The sequence below is a fragment of the Chiloscyllium punctatum genome, chromosome 45 (assembly GCF_047496795.1).
Source record: "Chiloscyllium punctatum isolate Juve2018m chromosome 45, sChiPun1.3, whole genome shotgun sequence".
Classification (NCBI taxonomy): Eukaryota; Metazoa; Chordata; class Chondrichthyes; order Orectolobiformes; family Hemiscylliidae; genus Chiloscyllium; species Chiloscyllium punctatum.
Window position 1 is genome coordinate 43,934,849 of NC_092783.1, and position 13,005 is coordinate 43,947,853.

The 13,005-nt window shown below is 38.9% G+C and overlaps 1 protein-coding gene across 3 annotated transcripts in view; it reads left to right on the top strand.

Annotated features, from left to right (window-relative positions):
* The window catches only part of plxna2 (plexin A2), a 494,314-nt gene that overhangs the window by 309,179 nt on the left and 172,130 nt on the right, over nt 1–13,005 (top strand). For all 3 annotated transcript variants that reach the window (XR_011955408.1, XM_072563600.1, XM_072563601.1), the window contains exon 5: nt 5,608–5,708. Coding sequence is in view for 2 of the 3 variants with exons in the window: in XM_072563600.1 (XP_072419701.1) it covers nt 5,608–5,708 (101 nt within the window). In the remaining variant the exon portion in view is untranslated. The remainder of the gene's footprint in view (nt 1–5,607; nt 5,709–13,005) is intronic.

Below are 13,005 nucleotides of genomic sequence, written 5' to 3' on the forward strand. Positions count from 1 at the left end.
GACAGTTGCCCGAGGCCAGAATCGAACCAGTGTCCCTGGCACTGTGAGGCAGCAGTTCTAACCACTGAGCCACCATGCTGCCCACGGGCCTAAGGGGCAACATTTTTCACTCAGAGGGTGGTGCTTGTATTGAATGAGCTGCCAGAAGAAGCAGTGGAGGCTGGTACATTTGCAGCATTTAAAAGGCATCTGGATAGTTATATGAATAGGAAGGGTATAGAGGGGTATGGCCAAGTGCTGGCAAATGGGACTAGGTTAGAATATCTGGTCAGCATGGACGAGTTGGACTGAAGGGTCTGTTTCCCTGTTGTACATCACTATGACTCTATTTTAAGGTGACCAGAGATGTTCATGTCGTCTTCCAGTCTATATTTTTTTGTTAATAATTTTATTCTTCACAAAGAAGGGAAGCAGCCTCCTTGTCGAAAAATGAAAGGATCGTGAATGTGCTCTAAGTGGCTGCTGTGCAAAAATGTGAGATGAACAATGAGTGAAGCTATGTTGGAACCTCAGTATCAGTGAACTGTCAGCTCGAGTGTCTCCAGGAGAAAAAGTTTCTTCATTCTTGGGAAATTCTCTGTAGAACAGAGTAATAGTATTCAAGGGAGTGGAACTTCAACTGTTCCTACACCACTTGAAGTTGTGAGACTGATAATACAGCATGGTGCTTTCAGACAGAGCTTGAAGACATAGGCCACTTATAATTGGGATTATTCAAATGTATGCATCTCGATTTCTTATAAGTTACTAATGCATTCACCTCAACACTGAGATTTACAATTGTGGGAGAATATGGAACAGTGGTGCTTGTAAAATAATTATCTTTTATAATAGGACTGCAGAAATAAAAATTATCTTACTGAGTTCGCAATTCTTAAAATGCCACAGGATCTCTCTCTAACTGGAAGCTGGAGGAAAAGAAATATCACATACTGTTGCAGCTCAGTGACAAACTGGCAATACAGGAAGGATAGAAAGGGAGGCAAGGGAAGAAGGGGAATGGCCTTTTTGATAAGGGATAGCATTACAGCTGTACTTAGGGAAGATATTCCCAGAAATACATCCAGGGAAGTTATTTAGGTGGAACTGAGACATAAGAAAGGGATGATCACCATATTGGGATTGTATTAAGGACCCCCTAATAGTCAGAGGGAAATTGAGAAACAAACTTGGAAGGAGATCTCCGCTATCTGTAAGAATAATAGGGTGGTTATGGTAGGGGATTTTAACTTTCCAAACATAGACTGGGACTGCCATAGTGTTAAAGGTTTAGAGGGAGAGGAATTTGTTAAGTGTGTACAAGAAAATTTTCTGATTCAGTATGTGGATGTACCGACTAGAGAAGGTGCAAACTTGATCTACTCTTGGGAAGTAAGGCAGGGCAGGTGACTGAGGTGTCAGTGGGGCAGCACTTTGGGGCCAGCGACCATAATTCCCTTAGATTTAAAATCGTGATGGAAAAGGATCGACCAGATCTAAAAGTTGAAGTTCTAAATTGGAGAAAGGCAAGAACTTTCAAAAGCCGATTGGGGCAGATGTCCGAAGGCAAAGGGACAGCTGGAAAATGGGAAGCCTTCAGGAATGAGATAATGAAAATCCAGAGAAAGCATATTCCTGTCAGAGTGAAAGGAAAGGCTGGTAGGTATAGGGAATACAGGATGACTAAAGAAATGGAGGATTTGGTTAAGAAAAAGAAGGAAGCATATGTCCGGTATAGACAGCATAGATCGAGTGAATCCTTAGAGTATAAAGGCAGTAGGAGTATACTTAAGAGCGAAATCAGGAGGGCAAAAAGGGGACATGAGATAGCTTTGGCAAATAGATTTAAGGAGAATCCAAAAGAATTTTTACAAATATATTAAGGACAAATGGATAACTAGGGAGAGAATAGGGCCCCTCAAAGATCAGCAAGGTGACCTTTGTGTGGAGCTGCAGGAGATGGGGAGATACCAAATGATTATTTTGCATCAGTATTTACTGTTGAAAAGGATATGGAAGATATAGACTGTAGGGAAATAGATGGTGACACCTTGCAAAATGTCCATATTACAGAGGAGGAAGTGCTGGGTGTCGTGAAATGGGTAAAGGTGGATAAATCCCCAGGACCTGATCAGGTGTACCCTATAACTCAGTGGGATGCTAGAGAAGTGATTGCTGGGCCTCTTGCCGAGATATTTGTATCATTGATAGTCACAGGTGAGTGCCGGAAGACTGGAAGTTGGCTAACGTGGTGTCACTGTTTAAGAAGGGTGGTAAGGACAAACCAGGGAAGTATAGATCAGTGAGCCTGACGTCGGGATGAGCAAGTTTTTGGAGGGAATCCTGAGGGACAGGATGTTACATGTATTTGGAAAGGCAAGGACTGACTAGGAATAGTCAACATGGCTTTTTGCATGGGAAATCATATCTCACAAACTTGATTGAGTTTTTTGAAGAAGTAACAAAAGGATCACTGAGGGCATAGTGGTAGATGTGATCTATATGGACTTCAGTAAGGGGTTTGACAAGGTTCCCCATGGGAGACTGATTAGCAAGGTTAGATCTCACGGAATACGGGGAGAAGTAGCCAAGTGGATACAGAACTGGTGGTGATGGAGGGTTGTTTTTCAGACTGGAGGCCTGTGAACAGTAGAGTGCCACAAGGATCGGTGCTGGGTCCACTACTTTTTTGTCATTTACATAAATGATTTGGATATGAGCATAAGAGGTACAGTTAGTAAGTTTGCAGATGACACCAAAATTGGAGGTGTAGTGGACAGCGAAGAAGGTTACCTCAGATTACAATAGGATCTTGACCAGATGGGCCAATGGGCTGAGATGTGGCAGATGGAGTTTAATTCAGATAAATGTGATGTGCTGCATTTTGGGAAAGCAAATCTTAGCAGGACTTATACATTTAATGTTAAGGTCCTAGGGAGTGTTGCTGAACAGAGACCTTGGACTGCAGATTCTTAGCTCCTTGAAAGTGGAGTCGGAGGTAGATAGGATAGTGAAGAAGGCTTTTGGAATGCTTTCTTTTATTAGTCAGAGCATTGAGTACAGGAGTTGGGAGGTCATGTTGCAGCTGACAGGACAATGGTTAGGCCACTGTTGGAATATTGTGTGCAATTCTGGTCTCTGTCCTATCGGAAAGATGTTGTGAAACTTGAAAGGATTCAGAAAAAATTTACAAGAATGTTGCCAGGGTTAGAGGATTTGAGCTACAGGGGAGGCAGAACAGGCTGGGGCTGTTTTCCCTGGAGCATCGGAGGCTGAGGGGTGATCTTACAGAGGTTTACATGAGGGGCATGGATAGGACAAATAGACAAAGTCTTTTCTTTGGGGTGGGGGAGTCCAGAACTAGAGGGCATAGGTTTAGGGTGAGAGGGGGGAAAATATAAAAGAGACCTAAGGGACAACTTTGTCACGCAGAATGTGGTATTTTTATGGACTGAGCTGCCAGAGGAAGTGGTCGAGGTTGGTACAATTGCAACATTTAAAAGGCATTTGGATGGGTATATGAATAGGAAGGGGTTGGAGGGATATGGGCCGGGCACTGGCTGGTGGGACTAGATTGGGTTGGGATATCTGGTCAGCATGAACGAGTTGGACCGAAGAGTCTGTTTCCATGCTGTACATCTCTATGACACTAACAGGTTAAGATGTAGCAGGGGCTAGAAAGTGACGAATTCACGGATGCGTAGGTGGCACAATTTGCAGCAGTTAATATAGAAGGCAAAATTGAGGGTAAAGAGATCCTAATATGCATTTCAGAATTTTTTTTTGTTTTGCAGCCTACTACTTATTAAATTTCATGGTGTATGCTATCAGATGTCCTGACATTATTGTAACCCATTGCTTGCTGTTGGTATGAAATAAACATTATTCTCTTTGCCAGATGACACATTGCTGAACCAGATTGTGTGCATAGTTTCTATGTATTAAAAGCCATGGCAGCAACACAGTGATCAAGAGCATCCTTTGTTCCAAAAGCTCAGTGTAATAACATGAGTGGGTGGAGAAACAGATGTAGTAGCCAAGTGTCCAGCAGTGGTGGCCATTTGCTCACTTTTCCACACCATCAGGGCAGCCATTCTTCAGCATGTGTCTGCTTCTTCTTTAGCTGTACAGTGTGAAAGTGCCTGTCATAGAGGAAAGACACTGGTGCTATTGAGTCTGATGAGCCTCAGCTGTTGGATTTGTCTCCAGTTTCCATATCCATACAAAGAGTGGACTGCAGTTGTTCTTTATTTCTGACAGGTGGAAGCATCATTCTCCAGGGCTTCAGCTGCAAAGTTTCTCTTGATGAATTAATTACTTTGTGTCTCCCCATTAGGTTTCCATAATTAAAATTGTGAAAAGCAGCTACATTGAATTTTCAATTGTGTTCTTTAATCCAATAGGCAAATATAATCAACTTTTTTTTCATATTTTGAAGATGCTCTTCTGATACTTATAGACAACAGTCCTTTCTGCTTTTCTCATTGTCAGCGAGAGGGCAGTCCAAATTATATTTTCCTTTCTAAAAGAAATAAAGTGACTTACATAAGTGAGTTATTTAATAATTAGATTACATTTTCTACCTATTTTTCACACATCATTTCATTCCGTGCCAATGGTTAAACTTTGCTATTTATAGCTTTTAATGCTGACAGTTGGTTGTGCATTGACTCGGAGAATATCAAACTAAATGATTTTGTGTGAATATCTGAAGTAAATGTTATAAAGTAATGGAAATGTTGTAATGCTCTTTATTAATGTTTTCTAAATATTTAACCTCTCATTTTGATGTACTCTGTTTTGAATGCATTGTTTGGGAAAATAAGGTTTCTCCTTAGAATTCACTGCGCCAAGGACTAGAGTTCAATTCCAACCTCAGGCGACTGTCTGTGTAGAGTTTGCACATGTTCCCTGTGTGTTCTCACCAGGTTTCCTCCCACTGTCCGAAGATGTGCTGTTAGGTGGATTGATCTTACTAAATTGTCCATAGTATCCAGAGATGTGCCAGCTAGGTGGATTAGCCATGGGAAATGCGGGATTAGAAGGATAAAGTTGACTGGAACAGCAAGCATCTGAGAGGGATGCTCTTCAGTGGGTCAGTGCACTGGCTACTCCAATTGACCTTTTCCACAGTGCAGGGATTCTATATATCACTTAAATACAAGATTTCTTTAAAATGCTGTCCTTCGACTTTGTTTGAATTACATTAGTGTTCTTCCTTGTTTTGTGTAAGAAGTATTTCACAGGTCAGCTCCATATTCTGGTTTGGTTTCAGTATTGTTCAAAAGTTTCCTTCCACACTACTTCTAGACTTTAAGGAGCTCCTAGAAAATCTTGATTTAGAAAACTGAATATCTGAGAAAACTCGTGGAAAATAACAAGAGTTCTGTTCATGCATTTTAAAAATGGCAAGTGTATGTGCCAATGAAATGTAAATGATAGTGTATTTCAGTGTTGAATAGTTTTCAGTCAACATCTCTGATCAGCTGTGTTTAGATTAGAGCAGTTCACATCTTGTTTACCAAATAATCGGAAGAAAACTTTTAAAATCTCTCCTAATCTTATATGTAATAACATCTTGTTTCATGTTTACCTTATTCTGATGTTTGTATTTGGTTTATTTTTTAGCTGTCAAGGGTGCCAGTGGAATCATGCGAACAGTACGAGACATGCAGCAAGTGTCTAAGTTCTGGGGACCCTCACTGTGGTTGGTGTGTCCTTCACAACATGTAAGTAGCAAATATTTATTCATTGCATCCATATGAAAATGTGACTTTGCTGTTTTAAAGCTTTTGGGCTTGATCGTGGTCCTTTATTCTCCCCCTGCTCCCTGATGGGTGTGATTCATACTTGCTGACATTAATGTCAGCCCTTTAACATTGCTAAAGCTGATATCTGCCAATGAACTTTGACAGTGAGTTGTGGCATATTACCAAAACATTAGAATGTCAGTAGCGAGCACAATTTTACAGGATGGATCGTGAATTGTTGGACTACCTTGCTTGTGTTGTTTTTTTTAGTTTTTTGCACCCTCTGCATTGCTATCCCTGCTAAGAGCAGCTTACTTGAAACTTTTGGAGAGTATCCAATGTGTATGATTCAGGGCCATGATGGATCCTGTTGACTTTAGTTGGGGCGAAGACACTGCAGATTCACAAGAAGGTAGAGTTTGAACAGCACAGGGCTAGCAGACTGAAAGAGGTGACTGATTATAGAATAGGGTGAAACTGTGGAGAAATATGAACTTGAGGGTAAGAATTTTTCAATCAAAGTGTTGGATCCATGTGCAAAGGAGAATAGTGTCACCTTGTCCATTGTTCTCAGTAATTCCTTGCACTTCCATTTGTTAATGAAATTTAGATGGGAATGCAAAACTGATGATCATGCTGCTATTGTGGTATGTGTGGCAAAGGTGATGAGTCTGGTGCTGTTTTAAACAACTCTCTTGAAATTATTTGTTACTACACATTGGAGAGTGTGCAACTGTGTAATTGGGGAAAAAAAGGAGTGTGGTCTGAATTGAGAAGAAAATGTAGAAAACTAAAATCTCTTTATAAACAACAAAAGAATTGGTCAGACAGAGATCTCTTAGCAAAGTTTTTCTTCAGACTAACACCCTTTCATTGTTGAGTAAATCAGATTGCTGCAAGATAGACTGGATAGTTAAATTTATGCAGACTTTTATCGCTGGACAGGATTGAGTGGCAGTGAATATTTCTGCCCTGTGGGGCATTCCATAATAACCTGCAAAATTCTGCAACACTAAGTGAATAGCAATAGTAAAGTGATGACTAAGCCGTGTACCAAACCCGGAGAAGGAAAACATGATGGAAATTGAGCAAATTTCATTTTCAAAGTTAATTGAGTTGGCACACTTGAAGATTCTGGGATTGTATATTTAAAATTTTAAGGCTTTTTAAAAAAATGTCTAAACATTTTTTGGACTTTTTATGAATGAAGGACATGCTTTATGGACAACGAGTTTACTTTGTATCTTTCTTGGTGATTTGTGAAACTGCAATGCCAAGCATTGCATTCAGCAATAAAAATGGAAGCTTATCTGAACAGATGGAATTATCTTCTCTATTTCTGATAGACCCTAAACATGTGTTTTTTTCAGTCAAGGGTGGTACAAAGATGCTGCTATGTCATTCAGAAGATTAGCAATTGAACAATTGTTAAATTAAGCTTCATCATTTGCCATTCAAATTTTTTCTTCATAAGTTGCTACCACCTACATTTATCTTTAAAGTATATGTCATGTTCATGTATTTAAATTTAAACAGTTAACCATAAAAGCATGTTGCATGTATTTGTGCATTTTCTCCCTGACAGGTAGGTATAAGATTAGGTTTTGTGCACTGTTCATAAAAATATGCTGGTGACATCTAGTGGCAAGATATTTATTAAATAGACACAAATTCTCCCATTAGACTGATGACAAATGTGCATTTAAGTCAACTTGTTCAGCTGATTGTCTGCATCAACACACATTGTAAAAGCAATGTGAAATATTTGTTAACTAATACATATTGAATTTCATTTCATGAACTTTGAAGCAACTTTAAATCCATTGACTAAATTAAAAGCAGTTTCACCTTGAATCACAAGTTTTGCTCCTCTGTGTCTTAAAAGCTACCTTGGATCAGACAGTTGTTTCACCAATTTTTTTTTTAAAAGTGTGATTCAGATATCAAAACAGACAGTATCATTATATGTGGACTGGGTGATCAATGTCACTGATGAACCAGGCTCCAAAATTGACCAGTCTCTTTCAAGAGTCCATCAGTTGCAGCTCCTTCACAGATCAACAGAAAAAAAAACTCGCATCTGTAACCTATTCAAAACAGTTGATTAAAGTTAGCCAAAACTACACACCAGCTGCACTCATCAATGTCATTAGCCAGGTGACTGAAAATATTCTTCATTCTTGTATTTTTGAAATTCACAATATTCTGGTAGAGAGTCGGTGCGATTTTCAGTCAGAAAGATCTTCCAAAATATAGCTTTTGTGTATTGACCTGTCTTGAAGTCTCAAAACAAATGTATAAATGGTAATATAAAATGTCTCAATAACCTTTGGCAATGTTGCTGAAGAAAAGCTCTTGTCCCTTTTCACTACAATGGGATCACAGGACCTGACATTTCCTTACCAACAGAAGACAAAATGCAATGAGAATTCATCCTGTCACATAGCCATAGAGATGTATAGCATGAAAATAGACCCTTCGGTCCAACTTGTCCATGCTGACCAGATATCCAGTCTACTGTTCTGAGGTCATAAGGAGATTGGCGAAGGTGACCTCTTAAACAAGGTCGCAATCTCCAGATTACTCCCAGTAGGGGAACACAGTTGGTGGGCTGGAGGGGGGAAGCACAGATGAATGTGCCAGTGGTGCAGATAGCCTTTCTGTATGCTCAAGCAAAATATATTAGGACCTTTACACATCTTGATATATTTAAATGACCTTTTCACCAAGTTTCAAAACATTCAGGGTGTGACAATTTGCAGGTGACTGCATGTTCTTAAGTATGAGGGAACGATCCTGATCTTGTCAGTCCACAACAATTGCAGAATTTAATGAAAAGCAGGAAATTTGAATTATGGAAGATGTATTCAATGTGGAAACATGCTATGTCATATGCATCACTAATAATAAGGATCCACCAATGAAAAGTTTTTAAATTCTATAATCACCTACTCCAGTAGGTAGATACAAAACTGTACCTGACATGTTAAATCAGTCTTCAAGGCAGATTCCACCTTCAACAGATAACATAAAAAGCAAACAGGGTTCTTGGATTTCTAGGGAGGAATTTTAGTATTGCAACAAAAAAAAATCCGAATTATAGGTCACCAAACATCGTAGAGCATGCAAAATTCGTGTGGAGATCCTTGTACGGCAAGAGAAATTGTCCAAACTCAAACATAATTCTGCATGAATCGGCATGGGAAATACACTAGTGTCACCTCCTTGATCAAAGATTTGGAATATGAATCACTACAACAAAGCAGAGAGTAAAGTAGGCTATGTTCTATAAAATATGGCATGGATCAGGTGGGAATTTACAAAAAGCGAGCACTTGGTGGCCTCCAGCAATGACAGAACATGGCATTTAGCCACACACACAAAATATAAAGCCTATATATTTATCAAATAGCTAACTTCCCAAGGAACCTCCTGCAATGGAGCAAGCTGCCAAAGGAAATAGTCACAGCCCCAGCACTTGAAAGTCTAGGACTTTCCATTAAACGTTTTCATTATCAGGACTAACATCTGAGTGGGTCATACTTGCTACCCATGCAAATGCTAACAGAAAAGGGCATTAGGTGGTGATGCTAACACAACTATAGCAGAAACATCTTGATCAGGGAGAGCCAAGGTCTTTACACAAAGGATAGCATTTGTCCGATTTTGATGTATGGATGAAGTCGTAGCAGCATTTCATTTACATTGGTCTTGCAATAACTTCAACCTTGAATCAGAACATGAAAAAGGTGCCAAATCATGCCAGTAGGCATCCATTTATTTTGCTTTGCCTTTATTCTGGTAACATCTAATAAAAAACAAACCCATCAGGGTCATTAATGTCCTTTAGACAAGGAAATCTGCCACCCTTACCTTTCTGGCCTACATGCAACTGGACACTTGTTAGCTCTGTAGGTTATTTCAAAAAGCAATTCAATTGAAGGGTAACTAAAGACGGGAAATAGATGTTAGGCTGCCAGTGGCACTCAAATCCTGTATAAGAATAAAGTACGTAAGGTGACAAAGCCAGTAAAAATTTATCTTTACCTTCAAATGTAGTAGATAAAATCAGCTTGTACGCAGATTGTCTGATTTCTATTCTTTATTACATGATAAGTTAAAAGTCAAATCAAAATCTATCTAAATTAAAAATCTCATTGATGTCCTAGGTGCATACAAAAAATACTTTAAATGGACAATGCCCCCTTGTCTGGCAATTCAATTTGATACATTTTTCAGTGGAGCAAAACTATTGACATGAGCACATGTGTGAACTTTGAGTATTATTTTTCTTGTCTCATCAGCCATTGCAAAAAAGGCTTGTGCTACAAAATGGATTTGTTGCTCCAAGATCATTTGCCAGGTCTTGATCCTGTTTGGCTGTCAATGTGGATTCTGTGCCATTTGCTGCACCATGAATTTCAGCCTTTGTCCAATCAGGCATCTCTGTAGGAACACAGCACAACATTGAACACCATTTCACAGCAGCTAGATTGGAAACTGGTAGCAAGAACTGCACCTGACTGGAAGAGTTGCTTGGGAGAGGAGAAATTGTAAGCGAAGAATTGCGAATGAGCAGAAGAAATTGCCTTTCCAAGATGGGAGAAAGAAACTGCCCAGGTAACTCTGGAGAAGTGATGATCAGATAAGTCTGTTGAATGTTTTCCAACTGGCAGCACTGTAAGACTATCCATCTAAAGTCCTGCTTATATTTCTTCATCACAAGACGAAGCATTGCATGAAGGGGAGCTGGTTTAAAAAGAAGACTAAACACAAAACAGGTGGAGTGTCCAACTGCTATGGGACTTCAAAGATATGGCAACCTTGCTGTTGGTCATAAATGTCTTAACCAGGCAATGCAAACAGTATTTCAGTTCAACTGACTGTTAACCCAGGAAGATGGTTCAGCCACAGTCAGAATATATTTGTTTTTAATTGTGTTCATAATGAGTTATAAATGCACAAACTACAATTTTAGATAGGGAAACTCAATTTGAAAAGTGAAACCTCCGTTGATAATTTCTTGAGATGAAAATAAAATTGTGCACTCCATTTCGCAAGCAGGGATAAATCAGAAATCATTTTCGAAAGAATCCTAGTTATGCGACTAACATGATGCACTTGTCAGTTAGTATAATGCATTTCATGAATACTGTGGTATTATAATGTCTTCTTGCGACAATATAATTGCTTACCTCTGCAATAGAAGTATTCCCTCAGTACAATGCATTCAGCTCTGTCGGGTCATTATAGCGTGAAGGATTACTGCAGCAGAGTAGAGTTCTGACAAGTTGGAAAATTTGACATATGGCTTTATTACTAGGGTCTGTTGGTCCTTTCAAATTTGAATGGTTTGGAGTTCTTGATCAGTGAGGAGGAGCTGTAGGAATGAGCTCTGATGTAAAACATTCTCATAAAAAATATTGATTAATGTCCATCTCACTAGAAAGAAAAGACTGGTTAAATTTGGAAATCACCCTCATTATTGTCAATACAAAGTAGTTTTATTTGCGAATGTTCATGAATAAGGGAAATAACTCTAGAATTGGAACCTGACCTGTATCCTAAATGGAGCAGATCCTGACTTTTTTTGGACGGTCATTTCGGGTTTCACATTGAGTTTGGTGCAATTCCAGTCTAGGGCAAACTCGTGTTATGAAGTGCTATACATGTTCAAGCAAAACTTCTTGGACAGCTTTTTCTAAAAGCAGGAAGAAGTCCTAAAAGTATGCAATGAATTTGATATCGTCTATGTCAGAAATAATAAAATTAGTGTTTTAGAACAGTTTCCATAAAGCATTAATTTTGCCACGTGACCTGATCTTTCACTTCATAGATGTTGATGAACCTATCAAGTATTTCCAATGTTTTCTTTATTTTTAGCTAACACAGGGTGGAGTCGCTCTTTTTTTGGAGTCTATTATGTAATGACAAGATGCCCATCTCCATAAGATTAACACAGAGCAGTGAAACTTACAGTTACTGGTTGGCCATAGACATGGTTGGGGTGAATTTCTATTGGTGCACATATGTAAACAGTGATAAAGACTATTGAGTCATCTGATAAATTTCATGGGGGTGGTCACCTAAAAATCTAGGCGCTGGTGTTAACACATACAGTTGCTAATAATTCATTTGTGTGCAACTTCCTTCGAGAAAAGGAATTCTTCCATCTAAATAAAGACCTAAAGCAAGGAAATCCAGCCACTGCCTCTTAAAGACATGAACAATTCCATTTGAACTGTGCTCAAATAGAGTGAAGGCCAGCTACAGTGCTACTGTAAAAGGTTGCATTTTCCTTTTACACTTATATATTTCAAGAGATTTTCCTGATTGCATTATGTTCGCTGTTTTGATTTTACGATGAGGTAAACTATTGTAACTTGAAACATTTTAGTGTGAAGTATGAAGCAGTTTCTCTTCCTACAATCAGCACATCATTCTGAACTATGAGTATGAAATAATGGTGAATAATGCACCATGTTATTAGATTGGACATAAGGCTATGCATATCATCTCAATCAATGCTGCTTAATTACGGATCCCCTTCTGAGTTCATTATTGTCGTAATGCTGTGGAAAGTTCACCATTGATTTTTCACTATGAAATAGGTACTGAAGGCATAATGAGGCTCCTTCTGTGCACTGGAAAGTTGTCAGTACACCAGGGATAAAATTAGATTTTATGAAACCTTTTTTTTTCCAGAATTCTGGTATGGAAGAGTCAGTTTTGCCTTTTCAGCAGTTCTTGTTACTGAATCCATTTTGTAAATTAGAGGTACAATTTCTCTTTTCCAGTGTTCAGCTTGTCAAATTTGTGTCTCTTTTATAAATTCCATATCAACCAACCACAAGCCTCTCTGCACCTCGAAGGCAAATATGTAATGGAGACTGTCATAGACTGGATTATTTCAGTCTGATAAGGTTTAAATAAATCAAGAATATTATCAAGTGAAAACCATCAAAGGAATTCAAAATGAGGTTGTGGTACAGTTCGACTTGCGAAAAATTGCAAGACCTGTTTTACACTGATATGAGTGTAGATATATGTATAAAGCCAGTCTATCTGAGAAAGACATACTTCTATCTTTGCACTTAGGGCCTTTGCTTCCCTTTCTGCATCAGTCTGAAAGGTTACAGTATTATTGGAAGGGAAGGGAAGGAAAGTCCAAATCTGGTGTTTATGGCTAGAATTATCCACATCCAGGTGGGAATAGAGCTTGATTAGGTACAAGATTGAGGGACTGGACTTAAGCCAGCTGGATGGCCACTGGCAG